Here is a 25467-nt window from a genome sequence, read left to right as displayed (position 1 = left end):
GTCAAATCGCACCTGCACCCCTCGCACATACAACAATATCTCGGCGCTACAATAAACACCCAATTAACACTAGCTTATCCCTCTCCAGCCAGGATAATAAGTGTACAAACTCTCCTAACAAAATTCAAACCACAACACTCGCTACCAGCTCGAGTGTTCATGCAACTCATAGGAATGATGGCATCTTGCATATCTGTAGTACCTCACGCAAGATTGCAAATGTGTCCACTTCAAGAGTGCCTAGCACGCCAATGGAACCAGGCTCAAGGTCACTTAACAGACCTGATGTTGGTAGACTGTCTGACTCATCGTTCTCTGCAATGGTGGAACACCAAAAACCTTTACAAGGTACGACCGTTTCTAGAGCCAGTTCCACAAGTAGTCATAACAGCGGACGCATCGCTCTCCGGCTGGGGACCCCTTTCTACACCATGCAGGGCAGGTGGACACCGAAACAATAATGACTCCATATCAATCATTTGGAGTTGCTAGGCGTGTTTCTAGCTCTGAAAGAATTTCAGTCTCAAGTGTCGGGCAAAGCTGTCTTAGTCCGCACAGACAATATGACAGCTATGTACTACATAAACAAACAAGGGGGGACACACTCTCTGCAGCTCTCTGTTAGCACAGCAGATATGGAGATGGGCTATACCGCTAATAATCTTCCTCTTAGCCCAACACGTCCCAGGAGTACAAAACAATATCGCAGATCTGCTAAGTCGCCAAAACAGCAGATCCATGAGTGGGAACTTCACCCACAAGTTCTTCATCCATTCTTCCAAATGTGGGGACAATCTCAGATACACCTCTTTGCCACCCACGAAAACACAAAATGCCCAAACTGTGCCGCTAGATACCCACACCCATTGTCCAAGGGCAATGCGATATGGATGAACTGGTCAAGACTATTTGCGTACGCTTTTCCTCCTCTCTCACTACTTCCTTTAGTGGTGCGCAAACTGCAACAACATTCCCTGATACTCATTCTAGTCGCTCCAACTTGGGCCAGACAACCGTGGTACACCACACTGCTGCAAATGTCTGTGGTGCCACATCAAAAACTAAATCTATCTCCACGCCTATTAACGCAGAACCATGGAGAGATCAGACTCCCGGACCCAGCTCAGCTCAACCTAAGGATCTGGCTCCTGAGGTCATAGTTTGGTTACCTCAACCTTCCTTCAGAATGCATGAACATCATTAAAGAAGCTAGACGTCCCACTACCAGAGCATGTTATGCTGCTAAGTGGAAGCACTTTGTCATATACTGCCAAAACAACCAAATAGATCCCTTAGACATGTCTATACAACACATCATAGGATATCTTTTACACCTTCAAAAGTGTAACGTAGCCTATACGTCTATCAGACTGCACCTTGCTGCCATTGCAGCATACTTACAAAACAGACAACATCTGTCTCTTTTTAGAGTACCAGCTATTAAAGCTTTCATGGAAGGACTCAAAAGAATAATTCCTCCCAGAACGCCACCAGCACCAGTGTCGAACCTGAACATCGTTCTTACAAGTTTAATGGGTCCTCCCTTTGAACCATTACATAAATGTGAATTGCAATTCCTAACCTGGTAAGTAGCATATACCTTTCCTAGTAGCAATTACTTCTCTTAGAAGGGTTAGTGAACTACAAGCATTTACCATTCAAGAAGCCCTTTTGCAAATGCATCATAACAAAGTGGTTCTTCGTACTAATCCAAAATTCCTGTCTAAAGTCATTTCACCATTCCATCTAAATCAATCCGTTGAGCTGCCCGTTTTCTTTTCACAGCCTCAAACAGTCGCAGAAAGGGCTCTACACACCGTAGACATTATAAGAGCTCTGCTGTACTATATCAAAAGAACACAATAGTTTCGTAAAACAAAACAACTTTGTGTCTTTTTCGCAGCCACATAAAGGCAACCCTATATCAAAATCAGGGATCGCCAGCTGGATAGTTAAATGTATACACATTTGTTACCAAAAAGCAAAACGCACGTTAACAATTCCTCCAAAAGCCCACTCAACAAGAAAGTTGGTGGCTTCAATAGCATTCTTAGGGAACATCCCCTTAGATGACCTATGCAGAGCAGCTACATGGCTTACACCGCACTCATTCACAAAGCATTATTGTGTAGATGTGCAAACTAAACAAGCCACTGTGGGCCAGGCTGTATTAAAAACACTGTTTCAAACAACTGCAACAGATACGGGTGGTCACTGCTAGGTGTGGATACTGCTATACAATCTATGCATAGTGTGTAATCTGCAGCTCATATGCCTCGAACGGAAAATGCTACTTACTAGTATGCATCTGTTCTTGGCATGTAGAGCTGCAGTTACACACGCCCACCCGCCTTACTGGCTACCTTTATCTGTTCCAGTATTATCTTGATTCAATACAAATCACATGGACATCACTACTTATTGTACAGCTCCATCACTTCCCTAATGGCAAAAAACAATCTGGGGATGGAGCCGATGCCCATGCGCAGTATCATCCTAAGGAGTAGTCACCTATCCCGTGACTCCGAAATACTTTTCTGCAACAAAACAAACTGCAAACATCCGGGCCCAACACTAGGTGGCCATCTATGCATAGTGTGTAACTCTGCAGCTCTGCATGCCAAGAACAGATGCATACTGTTAAGTAGCATTTTCCTTTAAGCAGTTTGAGACCATAATTTCTGCAAGCCACTCACTGCTTTGCTTTGATTCAACGGAATTACTAGGTCTGAGGTCCTAAATGTAGCCCTTCAGTTCAAGGCCTCTGTATACCGCTCACCATGGAATGCCTCAGAAAGCTTCACCAGTCACTTATGAGAGGCTATTTTCAGCTCTGATATTATGGAGCTCGGTAATGAAGATGAGCTTTATTTCCATGGTCTGGTTGGAGGTCCTTAAGAGGTTGACCACTGTGGTCAATAATTTCTGGTCTTTGCTAGACTGTTGGTGAATATCCCTTTAAATTCCTCAGGAAGCCACTCTCGTTCAATTTTTGAGCCATCTCGCTTGTTCACAAAGACTGTCTTTTAGAGGACATGGTTGTCATATGCACTTGAGCAATCTCTTCACATACTGGAAAATACAAATAATAATATTCTACACCCTTATTGCCCTGCTGCTACCTGCTTCAGGAGCTTTGTGAAGCTCCAGGGTGATGACAAGAAGTCACAGTATGCTTGCAAACTCTCAAATCGGTAAACTAAATGGAGGATGTCCTGTTGGGAGTGAAGGTGGGGAGTCGAAAACAGTACATCTTTAATATCCAGCCTTCCAAATTTGTCATCTAAGAAGGTGAAACCTTCATTTTGAAGTGCAGTAAATAAGCTGAGTATTAAAGATTTTACTGTGTGAATACATTTTCCTTTTGATCAAGGAAGTGGTTGCTCACGTAGTTTATTTGACAATTAACCCGCCATCCCTTCAGTTGCATGTCTGTTTTTGTGCTCTCCAAAAGCCTCACCTTTTTTGACAATTAAAAAGGATATGGAGGTCCATGTCGGTCGGGGTTATGGACGCACCTGACTTTAAGCTTTACGCCTTATGCGCTCAAGCCATCCCTCTCCCTTCCAGCCGCATGTGGCTGTGGAGGCGGATATTGCATTCCCCTGGCCGTTAGTCACAGCGCTATTTGCTCCGACGGGGCGACCGCCTGCGGAGGTGGACACGGTTGAAACATTGCGCCTGGCCTGGTCCGGTTTGCGCCGTTTCTCCAATCTCCCGATGCTCTCCGCTAACACCATGCCAATCGTGCGTCATCCTGATTTATCCCCTTTTCAGTCTTCCAGCATGTCCAAACGTTCATAGTGACTAGGATTGCTGACAGTGGCAGATTTATATTCGGGGGAATACCTTTTATTCTCTTCCAGATTCTTCTGGCCCACTGGACACGTGTTTTATCATTTGCGCTCTAGCTGCCGGGAACTGCATCCTACATTCCCTCTGCCCCCGCCCACGATGCCTGCTCTTGATTTTATATACACATCCCGACCCCACACAAAATAGTCACTAAATTATATGCAGTCACGTTGTCGTCCGCCTCCATCTCTACAGATCGGGTGCGTGTTGCGTGGGGTGCGGACCTGGGCGTGGACATTGCGCAGGCTGACTGGCTTTATTGTTGCAATCAGACGAAGAAACTGTCACCAAATTACCGGCTTCGTCTTATACATTTCAAATATCTACACTGGCTGTACCGCATTCCTGCTCAGCTCCACAAACTTTGACTCATACCCAGTAACACTTGTATGCTCTGCGCTGCCCCTGCTGTAGACCTTGCCCATTTAGCATGGCTATGCCCCAAGGTGTCTGATTTTTGGCAGGCAGTATGCACCGCCATCTCTGAAATTACCTCTGTGACCCTCCCCTGTGTCTGTTGGGTTTTGTAAAGTTATGCCCAGACGCCTCTCGCCGCTTAATCGCGATGCTGCTGTTCCTTGCTAGGCGTAGGGTGGCTATGTGCTGGGGCCGCAGACCGGAGCCCAAGTTTGCTCACTTGTTAGAGGATGCTTCGAGGTGCCAAACCTTGCTGTCTGAATTTTGGGACTTGCTGCCCACGAGGTCTCGTCCTGTGGCTATATGGGGACCCCTAGTGGCATTCTTTTACTCCCGAGCCCCTTCTAGCGGCGCTGCCTCTCCCGCACTCCCCGCCCGAGGCGGCTGCCGGTGAAGGTCAGTGATTGCCTCCCTTCACCCTTCTGTGTCCCTAACCCACTGCATTGTCCGTTCTCACTGTTGCCTCGCTTACAACCTCCTATGGATGGAAGGGACAAAATCAGGTAATTTCATTGTCCACACAGTATCATATTGAATATGTTGATTGGAAGGTATGAGTGTCTTTATATATATATGAGCCTACTTGGAATCTATTGTATATATTGCTCTGATCTGATGCACAATGTAATGTTTGTTCTGAAATTTCTCAATAAAGGTTTTTGAAAAATTAAAAAAATAAAATAAAAAAATATAAAGGATATGGAGGTGGGGTGCAGGGAATTTGGGATCCATTATAACTCTATAGTGGTACCATTGTTTTCTGGAATACAAAAAAAACAAAGATTTTTTCTACATTGTTGATTTGTGCTATCAGAGGGTAAGAAGTGATCCTTACTTTTTTCGAAAGTAGTAGTCCTTTGCAGTTTGGTCACTGTTGGTGAACCTTTCCTCCAATGTACTAAAGAGTATATGGCCCAGGTAAGCACCACAACCCCATCAGAATTCTAAAAACTAGGATGAATGTTTTTTGCCCTCCTTAGGCTGTGAAAGTGCTCACATTCTTGTGTGTGGAATTAGAATCCTGGGCGTGAGCCGTCCTTGAAGGTATACGTTTCGTTCCCCTTACTGTGTGTGAAGTTTTGCAAGAGTGATGTCCCATGACCTGCTGCCAACAGTTTTCATGCCCATCTTGAGTTCCGACCTCTTTATGCTCAAGTAGAACACCCCCAATACTTTAACTCTTTGGGATAACCTGTGATCTTTAGAGGTTACGTGGGTGACTACCTCCATTTCCTGTGATGTCCCCAGGTTATCTAAGAGTTCCTGTCCTAGATCTTTTCTTCAAACTTCGCATTTGCAGATAGCATATCTTTCAAATGACTGATCAGGATTGCCTTTCAGCCCAGCACAAAGAATAGTCACTCCACTTCTTTGATTTCCTCAGTTTCTTCACGGAAATGTCCCATATTTCAGACATGTTGTTCTCACTGAGATGTCCAGTATCATATCTTCCTGCTCCATTCCAACCATGTCAGAAAGTGCATATTTCTTTAAGTCCAGTACCCTCCACTGGTCATGCCCTCGAACCCCACTTTTAATACTCGCTGACACAAAGCTCCATTCTGACTTTTCAGACCCTCTCATGTAAAGATTCTCCAAGCATCTCTCAATTGCAATGGCTTTGTAGTCAGTGATCACAGTCCTCGTATTCATGTTGCTAAGGTCATGAATTAGTGCCTCCACTTGGGTCAAGTTGGCAGAGAGGTGGAGGCTCCTATGACTATTTTTTTGTAATGCTTGGTTTGAGATAATGTGCTAGATAAGGGTATGGTCAAAAGCTCACTTTTTATTGTGGCATTCTTGATTTTTACCTCTTAAGGCGCCATAGGCTGCTGGTGGTCCCTCTCCACCAGTCTGGCGCCAAACACAGTTTCCAGGGAGTAACATGGGCACAGCTCTGTAGAAGGTAACTTGTATAAGAGTCATGCAAGAAGACCGTAAACAGAGGGCCATTCTCTTCACCACTCTCCTCTTCTCACTGGGATCATCAAGTTGCCTACCTGAATCTGGAGTGAATTGCTTTGTTGACCCAGACTTGGCTTCCCTGGACCTTCTCTGCCCATAATGGGATCCGCTGTCAGGCCTATGAATTCTGAGGCTGGTATCTGATGAATTTGTTTTCAGCACCCTGTCATTGCTCCTTTAGTTTCCACAAATGGTAAACAGTGGCATCATCTTGTTTTTATTACCATGGGTTATGCCACCGCCTATCTGCATGTTTTGTGCCTGCAGATATTAAGCAGAAAACAAGAACCAGTCAGTCTGTTTCTCAGGTTTTGCCATCTCTGGATGGTTCGGTGACACCCCCGCAGCGCTAAGCTGCCACCTGTGGCCCAGTAGAAGGTGCACCAGAACTCCTCAGACAGGTGTCTATCAGGGAGCCCCGCAAGCTTCACCCTATTTTCTTGTTTGGGTTTGGGGGAAAAGCCTGGACTTGATTTACCTGAATGGTGACCCTTGTGGTGGATATTTTGGACATCACTGCAGACAAATTGTTTCAGGATCATCTGATAAGCACTGCTTTCTCCAGACCATATGCTTTTCTTGGATATTAAGTCTCCTTACACTCACTCTTATTGTCTCCCATACTGTTAGAGTTGGGAATGTAATGCTTACTTTTTATATTAATCTGAAAGCTTCTTTAGGGACTAATCTGCGGTTAATCTATTTTATGCAAGTTATACTGGAATGTCAGGAGGTTTTTTTTTGTAGACATAATGGTGCTTCAGCAATAGTTATTATTTGGAACCTGTAACCTCGAATGAAAGCTGTGAAATTTGGTAAATTTAATTTCAGAACTGTTACTTATAATTGTAATTGATATTTCATTGACCAAATGAGTACAAATAGTGTTGATAATTGGGTGTATTAATTGGTCATCAGGAATATTTATAGCTGCATTGTTCCATGTTAATTAGAACGCTGATTTATCTTGGAAAATGTCTCCAGATCGAATTCAGTCTGTAGTGGACTCCTAATTAAAATGGTCAAACTGTACTAATAAGAGTGTTGATTATATAGTTTGTGGGTGATTACAGAGTAATGGCCTTCCATCAGAAGTATTTTAAAAAAGTAGTATTATATTTGATGATGGTAGTCTACCTTCCCAGGAGGCCAGGAAAAGCCCCTCTTACTGAGCTGCCTTTATTCTACTGCCTCGACAAGTAACCATGTATTGATTCATGAAGAACTGACAATGGCAAAAGTTGATAGTTGAAAAATGTGGACGAAAACTAATAAGCCTAACTTGAAGTCCTGAATATAAGACCTGGCACTTTAACTTTAATGTAAATCTCAGAATAGATAACGGCTGTGTTGCGGTTTGTTATAAGGAGACCTTGTTGCAAATCGATGATTTATATTTGAAGTTTTGTCTTTCTGTTTGGTGTTCTTTTTGTTGTCTTATTGAAAAAATAGCTTTTTGCAGAATCTACACGATAAATGCATAATGTTGAGCGTAAAACGTGTTATTAAATACTGAACCGAGCAGTGAACCAAATTAACATTTTACCTTATAAAAGTCATCTATAATGTGCACACAGTGCAGCTTCTGCCATCTATTCAAATTCTGAATATAAGCCTACAGATACGTTTATTCCGCTTACAGTTGGAGCACAAGCTGAAAATTGTGCTTAACAACTAGCCAGGCATCTTTATAAAAACTAAAGATGTCTTAAATTTGAAATACCATCACCTAAACCTGTGATCTGGAGTCATAAATGTTTGTGAACTTTTAGTAGTCCAGGATAGAAATTCTAGAGCGTTTCCGGAAAGTTCAGACTTATAGATTTTTTTGTTTCTGAGTGCCCAGTACATGGTACCAGCCTGATTTCTCCCTCATTGGCTAAATGTCCCACTCAGAGTTTTTGAATGTGAAATGTAGGTGTACAGCAGCACTGCAAAAAGTCACCCATCTCGTAGAACCCTTATTTACCACAGCTTCTAGCCTTGTCTTGTTTAATATTTTCCAGAAATGTTTCAAAATCCGAAGGCAAAACCTTTGACTGAGGGGAAATCATTTCCGGGCCCTGGTCCATAATCAATCAGAAACATAGTGCCTATGTTTCAATCCTCTTCAAAGTTGATTGTGATGAACCAACAGCCTGTAACTAATCTTTTTTCATGCCAGTTTGCCTCAGAGGATGCTTCAGTCCTAGTCCACTGCACCCCATTCAATAACATTTGGTTTCAATTCCTATTTTATAGATGAGATTTTTTGATACTTAACAAAAACAGGAATTCAGATTTATTTTTATGTAATTTCAAAGTTTTTTAGCCAAAAGTGATTTAAGCCATCACTCACGCAAGCAGGACAGTGTGCCGGGGGGATGGGAGGGGGCAAAAAATTTGAGGCAGAGCGGTGCATTCCCAGGCGTCCACAGAACGAAAATGTACCTTGATGTACACTGTTGCTAAGTGGATAGGCCTCTAGTTTACGCTATCTAGGTAGACCTTTGATGAATGCAGAGAGAAGGGAGATGCATTGTTCTATAAAAGGATTAAGTAAGAGGGTATGATAACGCCTAAGTATTTAATCTTACATGTGTTTCATGTTTCAGAAAAATTGAGGCTCCATGTATAATTTTAAAACAGGGTATCAATTTGAAGGGTACAAGTGTGCTCAACCAGGGGAGGGAGATAATTTTACCATGTTATTCAGGAGATCATGGTCACTAGCTAACATTATCCCAAGGCTATGGTCTGGCAGCATTGATACCAGCAAGTTGAGGGTCGGGCAAGGGAGTTGTAAACTGGGTGTATGCAGAGTAAAGCATGTACACGAGGAAGACAGTCATGGAGAAATTCTGAGAATTCCTCTCTATACGGCTTTCTGCATTAACCTGCTAGTGTCTGGAAGAGTTATAGATTTCACAGTATTGTTATGCTGTATTTGAGTTGCTATCCGTCTCCTGGCCCAATCCCTCTGTTTGCTACGGTTACTTTTAGCAGGTGTACTTGATTAATTCATTGGATTGACGCCCTCACAATCTCCTTATGCTTTTAATCTTTTATCTATAAATATTAGGAATGCTTAAAAACTGTCTAAATTATATAGCCGGTGCTATGACACATATTGGACAAAGACCTCCTTAACAGGGTGGATAATTCATTGAAATGGTCAGACACAAAAAATCTCCACCATTAGATGTTGTACAGTGGGAACGTTTTGGCCATGGGACTAGGAGACATGGCATTTAATCTTGGGTTTTACCACTTTGCCAAAATATGCTGCTTGTGAACACTCTATTAAAAGTCTGGGCAGGTTCCACAACAAAAGAGCATTTTTATGATTGGAACCAATCATACCTCAGTTGTTGTGTAATGAGCAAGATAAAAACTAGGGAACCAGAAGACATGGTTTTCATTATTACAAATTGTGTGTTATTGGGCAATCACACTTTTAACATATAGCTCTGCTCCTTTTTATTGTTTTTTATTGGTCGATAGGAAAAAATATAAATAAAACTAAACATTGGTAGTTTGTGTTGAAAAAACTGAACTTATACACAACAAGCACTTGATTTATTTCAAAAGGTTTTATATGGCGCTGGCTGGACCCGAGGGTATCTAAGCGCTTTACATGGGTATTAATTACAATATTACAATATTTACAATGAGATAGTATTCAAAACCAATACAAACCGTAGAAAACAGCTTGAATTTTACCCAATCTAATTACATAAGTTGCAGTGGGCTCCAGCAATTCCTGAGCGATTAGGCTAGTGTGGGAGGGAAAGGATGGAGAAGAGAGAGGGTAGGGTATAGGAATGGGGAGAGGCTGGGGAGGGGGGCGTTAAGGCAATATCATACCGCTATACGTGAGTAAATAATAGTAATGTAACAGAATTACAATGAGGTAGTACTCAAAACCCGTACAGACAGTAAAAACAACTCCAGTTTTACACAATCAAATTACATGTATTGCAATGGGCTACAGCAAGTCCTTAGATAATAGCCTAGCGTGGGAGGGAAAGAATGGAGAAGAGGGAGGGAAGAGTATGGGAATGGGTAGAGGCTGAGGGGGGGGGGGGGGAGATTAAGGCAATACCAAGTGGGACGAAGCAGGACCTATGGGAAACGCTAGTGGGAGAAGTTAGTGGGCGTAGGAAGATGCGAGAGGGGAGGAGGGAGAGAGACGGATAAAAAAAGGGGGGGGGTATCTTAAACAGTAGGTTGGGGTGGGAGAGTGCCCAGGGGAGGTATTAAGGACCCCAGTATTTGTTAAGGAGAAATTTGAGGTCTTTTTTGAAGCTGACGTAAGAGGGGTTTCAACGAAGTTCCTTCGGGAGGGAGTGCCAGATGTTAGGCGCGTTCCTGGGAAAGGAGCGGGATTGTGTGGATTTCTTGTTTAACATTGGAGGAACAAGAGCGAGAGTGTTGGAGCTCCTCAATAATCTAGAGCAGCCAGCTTTGTGAAGTTTATCTGAGAGGTACTGCGGGGAGCGTTGATGCAGCGCTTTGTGTGTAATGCAAGCTGTCTTGTGCGTAGTTCTTCGTTCAACGGGAAGCCAGTTGAGGACTTTAAGGGCAGGGGAGATGCGATTGAACCGTTTGAAGTCGGTAATGAGCCTAGCAGCCAGGTTCAGAACAGATTTGATTGGGGCTAGGTGGACTTTAGGGGTTCCAGAGAGGATGGCGTTACCATAGTCTATTTTCGACAAGGCCAGCGATCGGACGACTAATTTAAAATCGCCTGCAGGAAGGACGGGTTTTATTTTCTTGAAGTGATGGAGAGTGAACAGAGCGCTTTTGGCCACATTTTTTGTGGGGGATAAGAGTAAGGTTCTGGTCAATATTAAATCCAAGGGATTTAACTGAGTTTGATACAGTGAGAGAGCAGTTAAGTGCGGTTAGGTCCGAGATCCAGGATAGAATGGGGAGCGAGTTGTTCTTAGAGGAGAAAAGAATGATTTCATTCTTTCTTAGATTGAGTTTGAGGTGGAACCAGGATTGAATCTTACTCAAGGCATCATTGAGGTGAAGAACTTCCGAGCAGGATTAAATCTTACAGTATTTTACCTAGAGGGAAGAGAAGAAACCAGTCTCATTGTCCTCCCAATAAAATGTTGTGTGAGGAAAATTATTGACCCTGAAACAAGAAGTCCTTCACTGTGTTGTTGGTACTCCTACTTCAGGATCAATGTGGAGGGAGGGAGGAATTTCTGATCCAACCAATTTCCTAAAGTTATATATTCAGATCAAGGGGGGAAGGATCACTTGTCCTGCATAACTTTGGGTATGCCGGAACGGTTATGAGTAGTCCCAATAAAAAACCCTCATGCACGTGTTGGTAAATTTTGCGGTGTTAGGCGGTATATCTTGCTTCTCCACCGTCCCTCACACGTGTCTGCATAATCATAGGGTTTAGTGGTTTATGCAACCTCCATCCAGGAGGCATTACCCATTGTTAAAAACAGTAGTGATCAGTGATAGTGACTGTGACGTGAAAAAGTAAAATTGTCTCTCTCATCCAGAAAAATACGTTTTATTAGTTCTGTTTTTGGAGGCAAAAGATAAAATTTAATTGGTGAACTAGAGTGATTATGACTCGTTCACACTCAATTAGTGGTATAGGTCGACATGTTTCAGCCCTTTTATCGCCAGGTACCTCATATGGGCTTTCATCAGGACCACAGTGCAAAATCGAGACCTCTCACGTCTCTATTAGTGAAAAAGAAAAAAGAGTTCTAATGGAACATGTCGTTATGTTGCTCCTATTAAGGTCAAAATTGTACCTGTAAAGAAAAAGGACATACTAGACAAAAGGTAAGGGGTAATGGAAAACATTTAAGACTATTCAACTGGTTTACATCACCAGGAACAAATATGATTAGGGTAGTCAGTGCAAAGTATTGCCATTTTTTTAGTTGCGACGCCACTGTGCGTCATATTTGTTCCTGGTGATGTAAACCAGTTGACAGCAGCGGAGGTTGTAAAGATCCCTCAACGAGTGCTTTCTGGTCATTTAGGAGCGGCCCGGGCCGCCCGTCCCACAGCGAGAAAATGGCGCCTTCCTGTGCAGAGTGCCGACGCTGAAGACTCGTGGCGGGTGGTGAGGCCTGAAGGGCTGCTGGTGGTTCCTTAAGCACCTACAATGATGAGAATAATGATCCAAGCAGAGGATCCTTTCGAAGTGCTTCTTGCACATTTAGACTTTACACCAAGGACAGCAGTGGTATCGTAAAGTGCTTCAGATTCGTGCCTGTGATATCACTGCAGCCTTCTTTACCAATTCTGTCCTTCTGGCCTCATTCTTAACTACAATCTACACCAAGGAGACCTAAAAGTAAAAGAACACCATCCATCTCGTTTTAGTCATCAAGACTACTGTTCGGACTCTTGTTTGTCATACACACTAACATCTCTGGCCACATATCCTGTGCGATCTTCACCAATAAATGTTTTGTTAGGAGGATCAGCAAAATTGAATATTCAGATGGAGGCCCTCCAATTCACTGTCTAATAATGGAGACATTGCAGCTGAGAGCTGCTCCTGCTCCGCTATTGTCCTTGGTATCAGGCTTTTCTGAGTTAGCTAAGGAGAAATCAACATTTTCAACCATCACTTAAAAAGCCCCATGAAGACCTTTTGAAAATAGAAGGGGGAGCCTTGGCAACTGTGTTTACATCAGGGCCATCAGTGTTATCGTTTTTTCCAGAAACCATGTGTTCATCACCCAGGTTGACTTGATGCTCAAAAATATTGACAGACTAGAGATTGCCAAGGCTATGTATAAGTACAAGGTGAGCCCAAACACCGAGGTCTGTCTTCCCCAAATAGCAGGCTAAATGAGGTCCCACATCATCTATTGGTATTCAGAGGCAGTGATATTACCCATAGCAGTCCTTGCTCCAAGTCCTTTTACAGAGGTGACTGCCATGGCAAGGGTAGAAGTCACAGTAGCAACAGCAGTGCTGCCTCCAGTCAGTTGCTCACCTATCATTCTCCCTATATCTCACACACGTCTGTGAAATGTTGCAATTTGTCCTTCAGTGGGCGTTGCGGGGGATACATAATTTCACATCAGGATCCAGTTTACTTGAGACAGAAACCAAGGCTCTACTGTCAGTCTCAGCAGTTAGGAAAAGACATGCTTCCACACCAGTAACATCAGTACTACTTTGTGTTGCTACCCACTTCTAGCTAGGTGCTGCAGTGTTGTCATTTTACTGTGTAAGTGTTCTATTTACATAAAGACAAAAACCAGTAAAAGCTAGCCTATTTTTTACAGTGGAAGTGAAGAATCATTCTTAAACATCCAAGTATCTTCCTCCAGCTAAAGACCTAGTGATAATTGCATTCATGAAGTGTTCTGAGGTTCCAGCGCGTTGACTAAAGTGAGGATACCTATGAACCAGAGCTAGGTCTACAAGTAACATTTCTCTGTTTTGCTAACAAGTTGCCTTTAAAATTTTTAAGATTCTTCTAGTACAAAACTGCAAAGGATTTTGGCCAAATGTTTAAAAAAAATAAGTTTATATTCAAGTAATAATTACCTTTTCACAGAAATATATTGCTAATTCTGAAAACATTGTATGCTGTTTTACAGCACCTAGATGGCTTACTGAAGCAAATCAAGTTTATTGTTGAAAAGCACATTGAGTCGGATGTGCTCGAAGCTTGCAGTAAAACTTACAGCATCCTGTGCAGTGAAGAGTACACCATACAGAACAGGGTCGACATATGCCATAGCCAGCTGATCGATGAGCTTGTTGATCGATTTAATCATTCAGTCGAGGAGCTGTTGCAAGAGGTGAGGTTGGTTCTTTGTTGGGTCGTCTTGTATTCCATTTTCCTTAATTTGGTCATTCCATATACACTTATTACCCCCCCCCCCCCCCATTTATTTGTCTACTTTTGTGCAATATAAAATAGAACTCTTCATTATTGAAGGAGATGTGATAAGTGTTCTTTGCTTGGCAGGGAGAAGAAGCAGATGATGATGACATCTACAATGTGCTCTCAACACTGAAGAGGTTAACCTGCTTTCACAAGTAGGTTTTTGTTTTGCAGTTAATGCATATGTGGTGCATGTTTATAATCCTAATCACAGCATTATATTTATTTCATATTCCTTATATTTGAGGGTGTATATTAATTGCAAATGGCCCTTTACAAATGCATTGTTTAGTTGGAGGCTCCGCTGTTATAATGACCCAAGGAGACCACATAGTTTAAGTGGGTTTATTGGTACACCATCAGCTCTTCAGTCAGAGCACTGGTCAGAATAGAATCTTAACAGAACTCACAGCACTTACAACTGTATGGAAAGTTTCATTGTGATAGGAGTGACAGGGGAACAAAGGTAGGGAAAGAAGAAAATGTTATACATTGGTATAATCCAATCTTATGGTTGGGTAAATGCAACACATACCCTTATCAACAATTTGAAAATAATGACCATCTATAACATTAACATTAAAAAAAGTGATAGAAAATATAATAGTATTAATGCATTTTGATGTCTCTATTTGTCATATACCATTGAATTAGATGTAATGCATAAGAACAAGTACAGATACATGTTATATTGAAACCTTTCTATAGCAATTCATTTTGAAAACCTTGTGCCATTCGGGCACCCTTCTTTCCCTTTTTGTCTTAAGTACTTCCTGATTGTGGTTGTTAGATTAGCCTGTTTTTGGTTCGGTTGCACAGAGTTGGGATTATGAGAAACATTCCTAAATTTGGAGATTTTAGCCATGCCCCAGGTATGCCCATTTTCTTATATGGCAGTCTTTCCAGCCATGTTCCTCTCATAGGTTTAGAGTACTTACTACTCTCCTTTATTGTGTTTTCAGGTAGTTTGATCTTCACCCAGACTCCCTTCTTGAAATTGTGAATCATGGTACTGCTTTTTTTCCAGTCATCTTTTTATATTTACTTGATATCTTTGAATTGTATCCAATACTTATTCCCTGGATATTACAACTTGTTTTTCTTTCCTAAGCCAGTTAGCTTGGTGTTGGGTTGTTGCTCTTTTAGAAAAACAAAAAGGTGACACACCAGTGACAGTTCCCATATAGTTTCTTGTAGCGCTCTAGCAATGGGAACATGGTTTTTTCTGCTCTCTGCATGCATTCTAAGACCATGCGGTTCATACGTTCTACCATGCCATTTGCTCTAGGGCAGTAAAGATTTGTTTTCATGAGCTTTATGGGTAATTTGTCTAAACATTCCTGCATCTGGTGCGATGTGATTTGTACTCCATTTTCTATTAGAACATCTGGGATAACTTCTTCAAAAACAAATCTTTAACACATTTTTATTAGTGTACTAGTAGTAATGTTGGGAACACAGTTCGTTACGCCCCATTGTATGTGGTAGTCTACTTGTATCAGTATGAATCGATCAGAGTGATTAGTAGTTTAGTGGTCCAATAATATCAAGGGCTATTTGGGATCTTGGATGGAAAGAGGGGAGGTTTGCGTGTACTCGGGAGTTTGTCACTGTTGGCACAATCTACAATGTTTAACTATTTCTTCTACCATTGCGTCAATTTGAGACCACCAATAGTCATTTCTAATATTGTTCTTAGTTAGGCTGCATCCTAAGAATCCTTTGTTGGCTAAGTGAGTTAATCTTTTCTCTCATAGTTCAGGGATGTGCAATCTTGTCTCCCCTATTTATACATTTTCCTGTATCGCTTAATTCCATCCTCCCTTCCAAGTATTTACCAATGTGGTCAGGTAATTTGTTCCTATGTGTAGGCCAACCCTCATGGATGTAGGGACGGAGGGTATTTAATTCTTCATCATTTTTCATACTCTTTCCATTCATCATATCCTAAAGTAAACAAGGTTGTTTCTAACACTGTATACTCCTTTCTTCCACTTCATCACTATGTTCTTTGAGGACATTCCTGGAGAGGTAATCAGCTACACTGTTCTTAGATCCTGGGAGGTACTGTACCCTGCACTTGGATCCTTCCAGTCCAAGCACCCACTGAACAATTCTGGATGTGGTTCTTTCTGACCTTTTAGTAGTGAAAGCGTGAACTAATGGTTTATGGTCTGATTTTTATGATGAATGGGATCCCCCACAGGAAAAAGGTAAAATGTTTGACCGCCCTGTAGCAGGCCAGCGATACTTCACAACTCTCATCCAAACTATTCTCTTAAATACTTTCTTTACTCTCGGTTCTCTTGATCTGGACCTGGTGAGGATTTTCCCTGTTGGACCACTTCAGCTTTGTCAATGATCTGTTTATTATTCTCAGTGGTATGTGCACTCACTGGTTGTAGAGAACCTGACATTTCTCTAGGACATTGTTGTTCTCTTTCACACAGATTCCACTTCTAACTGTCTGGTGATGCCCATCAATGCCGGTGGCGAGGTGACATATTGTCTAGTATTGGGCCTAATTATTGTGAAGGCTGTCAACCTTTACCATTCTTTTCCCAAATTAATTAGTGTAATTTTGATAAAGCACTGTGGGCAGTGGAATAGTTTATTTTAAAAATATCAGCTAATGCTTTTGGTCTTAACTGTCTCGACTAGTTTACTGTGGCTGAAATCTATGTACTATGTATGTATTACCTTGTTATATTTTGAGCTGTTTATGCTTCCGTCCTCCTGCATAATGTAGTCGCATGTAGAATGTACTGTATTGTCGGCCATATACCGGGACGAGATGGTGCCTTCTCTTTTCTGACCATACTTTGCTGCACGTGACAGCAGCGCCGTGTCTGTATTGTGAACAAATGGTGTATTCATTATCTCTGCCGTATCTGTCGTAGTTTCATTCTGTGCTGCCCCAATTTTATGCAGTTGTGGCCTAAACTATTATACATGAATAACACATTATATCTGAAAAAAACACGTTAGTGATAGATTCCTTACCTTAGAATATCCCCAGGCGTCAGACTGGATCCGGAAAGTTTTGCGTAGCAGTACCCTTGCGCGTCGGCAGGCGTCGTCTGCGGCTCCGCGTCCGTCGTGGGCGCAGTGATGACGTCGTCGGAGTACTTAGACGCCGCCTCCGCGTGCTGACGTCAGTTCTTCTTTTTTCCGCGCCAGCCAGCGCAGATCTGGAAAGAGCAGTTCCCTAGTCACTTTTTGACTAACCTTTTTGTGATCTTTTTGATCCCTTTTCGAAGTCTTAACGACTCCGACGCTGCCGTTAGGGATGCCCGGCTTCAAGCATTGCGACGAGTGCGACCATACCATGTCGGTCACGGATCCCCACCGCTTGTGCCTGATGTGTTTGGGCGTCGACCATGACGACGAGGTGTGAGGTCCCAGTCCCACGGGAGGTCGAGGGACAGGTCGCGGGGACGGAGCCGGCGCCACTCCTCTGGGTCCAAGTCGTCAGGTAAGAAACACAAGAAGTCGAAGAGACATCATCGCTCTTCCGACTCCCCCCGACGCTCGCGCGACGCGGCCGGGGGTTCGGGTGACACCACCCACGCGGCTCCTCGGGAGTCGCGGGCGCCGCGTTCGGCTTCATACCCCCCGGGCTGAAAGCGACGCCGGAGGAGATTGAGCGTTTCCTCATGACCATGAGGTCCCTTTCTTCTCCGGGTTCCACGGTGCCTTCGGGCCCAGCGAACCCGTCTGGGGGCCCTAGTGGGTCGGGGGCTACGACCCCGACGCCGTCGGGTGCTTCGGCCTCGACGCCGCCGGCGCCTTCGGGCTCGGCGCCGCAGGGCTCCATGATCCCGACACCGCCGGCGCCCTCGGGCCCGGCGCCGCAGGGCTCCGCTGGGCCCTCCTCGGGCGATGGATCGTCACCGGTGGACCTTACGACCCCCCCCCCCCCCCGGCGTCGGTCCCTATGGTGTCCCCTCCGGCGTCGGCCCCGGCCGGCGCCGTCCCCGATGCCTTCTCTCACTCGGTTCCAACGTCGGGACGACGCCTGTCGGCGCCGATCTCGACGCCGTTTGGAGACTTTCAGTTCTATGAACCGTCCTCATTCACTTATGACCCTGAGTCTCAGGAGATGGGGGAAGAGGAGTATTGGGAGGGGTCTGAAGACCCTCTGACAAGGAGTGACAGTCTAACATGGACTGGACAGGAGATCTTGGGGAGGCCAGTGGCCTGGAGACCTCTCCAGAGACTGGATTCGTCTCTCCTCCTACCGTGGCTTCGGACGAGGGAGCGACTTATAGTGTGGTGCTGATGAGGGCTGCCAAGGCCTTGGGCCTTGAGCTCCCCGTCGCGGCCGTGAAGACTAACCTCCTCACTGAGGTCCTTAAGCCGCAGTCATGCTCCGCGGAGCCTCTGCTGCCGTTTAATGAGGCCTTGACGAACGTTCTTTTGGGCACTTGGTCCAGGCCCGCTACAGGTTCGCCTGTAGATAGGAACGTGGCCAGACGCCACCGCCCGGCTCCGGGCGACCCCAGTTTCCTGTCCACCCACCCCACCCCCGAGAGTCTGGTTATCCAGGCCTCTAACTCCCAGACCGCATTCCCGACGGCTCCCCCCGATCGGGAATCCAAGAGGTACGAGGCCTATGGAAAAAAAGTGTTCTCGTCCCTTAGCTGTGGACTGCGGTCCTCCAACACCGCATGCCTCTTGGGCCGTTACACCCAATCTCTGTGGGAAACGGTGGCGGAAGTGCTGCCAGAGTGCCCGTTGGAGGTACGGGCCAAACTCGGCCAAGCCCTAGTGGAGGGCCGGGATGCAGCGAAGTATTCCATCAGGTGCGGACTGGATACTACTGACTCGCTGGGTAGAGCGATGGCTACGACAGTGGCGATACGACGCCACGCCTGGCTGAGATCCGCCAACCTCTGGGCAGACGTCCAGAGTACACTCATGGACATGCCGTTTGATGGCCGTCGCCTCTTTGGCGACAAGGCAGACCACGCGCTTGAGCGCTTTAAGGACTCCAGGGCTACGGCCAAGTCCTTGGGCCTCTCGGCCCCGCACCAGCAAGTGGGTGCCTTTCGCTCCTTTCGTGGCCAAGGAAGGGGCGTCCCCACACGTGCCGCCAGCCACTCGCCGCAAACTGTCGTCCAGCGCGGCGGTGGCCGTGGAAACCGCCGTGGAGGCGGTCGGGGAAACAAGCGGAGCCAGTCCACACCTGCACCCGCAGCATCCGCCTCTAAACCCTCCTAGTCCGTGCTTTTCGGCCCATGTGACGCCAGTGGGAGGCAGGGCTCGCCATCACCACTCTCACTGGCGCACAGTCACTTCGGACAGGTGGGTGCTGCAGAGCGTCCGAAGGGGCTACTCCCTCCCCTTCGAGACGACCCCTCAAGCCATGCCACAGCGACTCCACCGCATATCGGGGGATCACTAGCGGCTCCTGCTGGAGGAAGTTTCGGCCCTCTTGGCCAAGGGGGCCATTGAGCGCGTTCCTGGGCCAGAAGTAGGTCGTGGTTGCTACTCCCACTACTTCCTGGTACCCAAGAAGGGCAAAGGGGGCCTACGTCCTATCTTGGATCTGAGGAACGTCAACGGCTTCCTCCGGAAGGAGAAGTTCAAAATGCTGACACTGGCTCAAGTCTTGGCTGCCCTAGACCCAGGAGACTGGATGGTAGCGTTGGACCTGCAGGACGCATACTTCCACATCCCCGTCCTGCCGGCCCACCGGAGTTACCTGCGGTTCACGGTAGGCCTCGAGCACTTTCAGTTTACCGTGCTCCCCTTCGGCCTTACCAGCGCCCCACGGGTGTTCACGAAGGTGATGGCGGTGGTCGCAGCTCACCTGCGCAGGTTAGGGGTGTCAGTCTACCCTTACCTCGACGACTGGTTGTTGAAGGCGGGCTCGCCCCAGACAGTCGTCAGCCACCTCCAGACGACGGCGGATCTCCTGCACCAGCTGGGATTTTCCATCAATGTGCCGAAGTCAACCCTGTGCCCCTCTCAGACGCTCCTTTTCATCGGAGCGGTTCTCGACTCGGCGCAGTTTCGGGTTTACCCGCCCGAACAGCGGGTCCGGGATATACATGCTCTGATTCCGGTCTTCCGGCCGTTATCCCGGGTTTCGGTCAGGTTGACGCTGCGGCTTCTGGGGCTGATGGCCTCCTGCATCCTTCTGGTGCATCACGCACGGTGGCGGATGCGGCTCTGCAGTGGGACCTGAAGTTTCAGTGGGCCCAGCACCGGGGCAACCTGTCCGACCATGTCCTGATCTCGGAGGGCACTGCGAGACAGCTGCAGTGGTGGCTCACGGACCGCGATTGGGTCAACGGCAAATCATTCTCCCTTCCCCAACCGGAGCACGTAGTTGTGACGGACGCGTCCCTCCAGGGCTGGGGAGGCCACTTGGTAGAGGCGGAGATCAGAGGACTCTGGTCTCCGGCGGAGTCCCGGCTCCATATCAACCTTTTGGAGCTGCGGGCGATTCGTCTGGCACTGAAAGCATTCCTCCCGTCTGTCCGAGGGAGTGCAGTGCAGGTGTTCACCGACAACACCACCGCCATGTGGTACTGCAACAAACAAGGCGGAGTGGGGTCGTGGACCCTTTGCCAGGAGGCTCTGCGTCTCTGGCAATGGCTGGAACATCAGGGCGTGACTCTGGTGGTTCAACACCTGGCCGGTTCTCTGAACGCCAGGGCAGACGAACTCAGCCGTCGGTGCTCGATGGATCACGAATGGCGTTCTAACTCGGACGTGGCACAAGGCCTCTTTCTGCAATGGGGAGAGCCTTGGTTAGATCTATTCGCCACTGAAGAGAACGCGCAATGTCATCAGTTCTGCGCGTTGGAATTTCCAAGGCGGCACTCGCTCGGAGACGCTTTTCGTCGCGAGTGGAGCTGCGGTCTGTTGTACGCCTTTCCGCCTATACCTCTTCTGCCCAGAGTGCTGAAGAACATCAAGCTCGACCGGGCACAAGTCATCCTTGTGGCTCCGGACTGGGCTCGAAGGTACTGGTATCCCGAGCTACTCAGCATATCAGTCGATCCCCCGATTCGTCTGCCTCTTCAGGAGGACCTTCTGTCGCAGCAGCAGGGGACGGTCCTCCACCCGAACCTGTCCAGTCTCCACCTCCATGCTTGGAGATTGAGCGGCGACAGTTGAGGCCATTTGACTTGCCTCCTGAAGTTTGCAACATCATTCTGGCAGCCAGGTGACCTTCCACAAAAACAGTATACGCCTGCAGGTGGAACAGATTTGTGGCATGGTGCACAGCAAAGGCTGTGGATCCCCTCAACGCCCCTCTCTCTGAGGTTCTACTCTTCCTTCTTTCTCTTGCCCAGCAGGGCTCTGCTCTGGGCACTATCAAGGGCTATCTTTCGGCTCTTCAGCCTTTCTGAGGCTGCCTGACCAACCTTCTTTGTTCAAGTCCCCTATTGTAAACAGATTCCTGAAGGGCATCACTCCTACCTTTCCTCCTGTTCCTTTCGTGATGCCTCAGTGGGACTTGAACCTGGTTCTAACCTTTCTGATGTGCGCTCCCTTTGAGCCACTTCATAACTGTCCACTTCGCCTTATTTCTTTGAAGACTGCCTTCCTGGTAGCCATCACCTCTGCCAGGAGAGTGAGTGAGCTCCAGGCCCTCTCTTGTAAGCCTCCTTTCCTTTCAGTCCATCCGGACAAGGTTGTTTTGAGGACTAGGCCCTCCTTCTTGCCTAAGGTGGTCACGGCCTTCCACATTGCGCAGTCCATCACATTGCCCACCTTCTTTCCGCCTCCGCACCCCTCGAGAGAGGAGGAGAGGCTCCACCGTCTGGACCCAAAACGTGCGCTCTCGTTCTATCTGGATCGCACACGCCAGTTCCGGGTGGATGATCAACTCTTTGTTGGGTACGCGGGTGCTAAGAAAGGGAAAGCGGTGCACAAGAGGACCATCTCTCGATGGATTATCATGTGCATTCAGGCGTGTTACTCCTTGGCTAAGAAGGAACCACCTGTTGGGCTGCGGGCTCATTCCACTCGAGCCACGGCCACTACAACTGCCTTGGGCCGAGGTGTGCCCTTGCAGGACATTTGCCAGGCAGCTACGTGGGCCTCGTTGCACACGTTTGCTAGGCACTACTGCCTGGACAGTCAAGTCCGGAGGGACGGCTACTTTGGCCGCTCCGTTCTCCAGGACTTTCTGGTGTAATTATTGGTTCGCAGACCCACCACCACTGGGATGGTATTGCTGGGGTATCTATTCTAAGGTAAGGAATCTATCACTAACGTGTCTCTTTCAGATGCACAAGTTACTACTTGTGTAACGATATATCTGTAAGAGACATTAGTTAGTGATAGATTCCTTACTGACCCACCCATCCTCCCCGTTCTGCGAACCGATATCTAGGGTTAAGGTCATCCCCTTTCAGGGCCCTAGTTTCTTGGCACCAGTGTCGGTTTTTGTCATGGCTCTGCGCTTCTGGCGCGGAAAAGCTGTGGCTAAGAACTGACGTCAGCACGCGGAGGCGGCGTCTAAGTACTCAGACGACGTCATCGCGGCGACTACGACGGACGCGGAGCCGCAGACGACGCCTGCCGACGCGCAAGGGTACTGCTGCGTAAAACTTTCCGGATCCAGTCTGACGCCTGGGGTTATTCTAAGGTAAGGAATCTATCACTAACTAATGTCTCTTACAGATATATCGTTACACAAGTAGTAACTTGTGCATTTGGGCCCAGATCTTTGGACTGGGATGAATGTGTGACATTGATCCACATTCGGTCCATCACCTGGTTTGTTTGTGGGTAAAAGTGGCACTGCGTGGGTGTGAGTGGCGTTGCGTGTGTGAGTGGCGTTGCGTGTGTGAGTGGCGTTGCGTGGGTGAGTGGCGTTGCGTGGGTGAGTGGCGTTGCGTGGGTGGCGTTGCGTGGGTGTGAGTGGCGTTGCGTGGGTGTGAGTGGCGTTGCGTGGGTGTGAGTGGCGTTGCGTGGGTGTGAGTGGCGTTGCGTGGGTGTGAGTGGCGTTGCGTGGGTGTGAGTGGCGTTGCGTGGGTGAGTGGCGTTGCGTGGGTGAGTGGCGTTGTGTGAGTGGCGTTGCGTGGGTGAGTGGCGTTGCGTGGGTGAGTGGCGTTGCGTGGGTGAGTGGCGTTGCGTGGGTGAGTGGCGTTGCGTGGGTGAGTGGCGTTGCGTGGGTGAGTGGCGTTGCGTCTGTGAGTGGCGTTGCGTCTGTGATTGGCGTTGCGTCTGTGAGTGGCGTTGCGTGGGTGAGTGGCGTTGCGTGGGTGAGTGGCGTTGCGTGGGTGAGTGGCGTTGCGTGGGTGAGTGGCGTTGCGTGGGTGAGTGGCGTTGCGTGGGCGAGTGGCGTTGCGTGGGTGAGTGGCGTTGCGTGGGTGAGTGGCGTTGCGTCTGTGAGTGGCGTTGCGTCTGTGAGTGGCGTTGCGTCTGTGAGTGGCGTTGCGTCTGTGAGTGGCGTTGCGTCTGTGAGTGGCGTTGCGTGGGTGAGTGGCGTTGCGTGGGTGAGTGGCGTTGCGTGGGTGAGTGGCGTTGCGTGGGTGAGCGGCGTTGCGTGTGTGAGCGGCGTTGCGTGTGTGAGCGGCGTTGCGTGTGTGAGCGGCGTTGCGTGTGTGATAGTGGGCTTGCGTGGGTGTGAGTGGCGTTGCGTTTCTGAAAGTGGTGCTGTGTGGGTGAAAGTGGCACTGCGTGGGTGTGAGTGGTTTTGCGTGAGTGAGTGAATGAGTGGCGTTGCGTGGGTGAGTGTGGTGTTGCGTGGATGATAGTGGGCTTGCGTGGGTGTGAGTGACGTTGCGTGTCTGGAAGTGTTGCTGTGTGGGTGAAAGTGGCACAGAGCCTTTGATGTGGCCTGGCGCAGGAGAAATGCTGCTGCTGCTAATTAAATATAAAAAGTGTTTAGGGACTCACGGCTGCCGAGAGTAACAAGGCAGTGCTGGGAGGGGGGCTGCACACCAACTGAAGTGCTCTGGTTGCACGGCCTGCGGCCGGCAGTGTGAACTACTGATAAGCCTGTGAAGTACACAGGCATGCTGTGACAGAGGTGTGAGAGGTCTGGCAGGGAACAGATGGCCTGGCTGTGAAGCAGGGGGCGGCGCAGCGCTGGGGAAGCCTGTGGGAGGGTGATTGATGCCTTTGATGTGGGGAGGGAGGAGAGCCTTTTGCGAGCCTGCAGGAGAAATGCTGCCGATGCGCGTGCATGTTTAATCACGTGATTCACGTGAACTTAAAGAAAACCGCGCCTGAAAGCCCGTGGTTTGAAGTGGATTTTGCCGACTTGAATTCTCCCCATTTCCCATTCCTGCGGAATGGTAAAGGCGAGACCTAAAAATATTCATTTGGAAACAACACGATTCGCCACATGCAGCGCAAGCATCCAATAAACTATTCTGCTGCAGAGATGAGGGAACTGGCCAGTAACCCTCCCCAATCCACAAGCACCACCTCAAAAAGAAAGTAACCCACTCCGTCTGCATCAGAGGAAAGTGAGAAGATGCCTTGCATTCAGCCACAATTTGCAGATTTCCGAATTATCTGTAAATATTGTGGGAAGACCATCTCCTACGGAGAACAGATCGTAAAGCTCATCGTCCTTGCTGGGGACAACCACAAATGCCCCAATAAACCCTAATTATTTTCTTTTTTTTTTTTGCTCCAGTTGAGCCATTTTCAATTCCCTATTTTTTCGTTTCTCCCCATGAAAAATACAAAAAAATATAAAACTGTTCAGAAAACCCCAAAAAAGTTTAAAATGTTCAAAAAACATGACCTTGCCGAGAGCCCCTTGTCCAAAGATTTCACCGACCTTATGTTTAGTCTTAATTTCACTCCTCACATCCACAGCCCCACCCACGTTCAAGGCCACTCACTCGATCAGGTCTGGACCTTGAACATCCCTACCACTCCCCCCACCATTTCCCCTTGTCCTTGGTCTGATCATTTTTTAATTTCCTTTTCCCTTGCCTTAGCCCCCATTATCAAGCCCCCACTTCCTAAGAACACCTGGGCCAGAAAATGGGGCAAAGTCGATCTGCCATCCTTCTGCTCTTCGCTAGCCAGCACTAGCCCTGACCTCTCAGGCCTCGCCGCCCCTGTCCAACTGGACACTATTAACAACTGGTTGACCGATGCGGGCGACGCCTTCGCCCCCCTCAGACGCATCACGGTCAAGCGAGCCCACGCCGCCAACCGGTGGTTCACTCCCATTCTTAAGGAGAAAAAGCTGGCCGCACGTAGGGCAGAACGAGCATGGAGAAAGGCATATTGTCCTTCTCTAAAAACCATCTATCTCTCCGTGCTCAAGGAATATAAGCAGAGCATCCTTGATGCCAAGACCTTATTCTACTCTAATAGAATATTGTCAGCAGAGTCACAGTCGAAGGAAATTTTCGCCACAG

The 25467-nt window shown here is 47.2% G+C and overlaps 1 protein-coding gene across 2 annotated transcripts in view; it reads left to right on the top strand.

Annotated features, from left to right (window-relative positions):
• The window catches only part of STAG1 (STAG1 cohesin complex component), a 1379617-nt gene that overhangs the window by 906250 nt on the left and 447900 nt on the right, over positions 1-25467 (top strand). For both annotated transcript variants that reach the window (XM_086943907.1, XM_086943908.1), the window contains exons 19-20: positions 13824-14027; positions 14198-14268. In XM_086943907.1, the coding sequence (XP_086800033.1) occupies positions 13824-14027; positions 14198-14268 (275 nt within the window). The remainder of the gene's footprint in view (positions 1-13823; positions 14028-14197; positions 14269-25467) is intronic.

Source organism: Lissotriton vulgaris, chromosome 11 (assembly GCF_964263255.1).
Source record: "Lissotriton vulgaris chromosome 11, aLisVul1.2, whole genome shotgun sequence".
Taxonomy (NCBI): domain Eukaryota; kingdom Metazoa; phylum Chordata; class Amphibia; order Caudata; family Salamandridae; genus Lissotriton; species Lissotriton vulgaris.
This window is presented reverse-complemented; position numbering and strand designations above follow the sequence as displayed.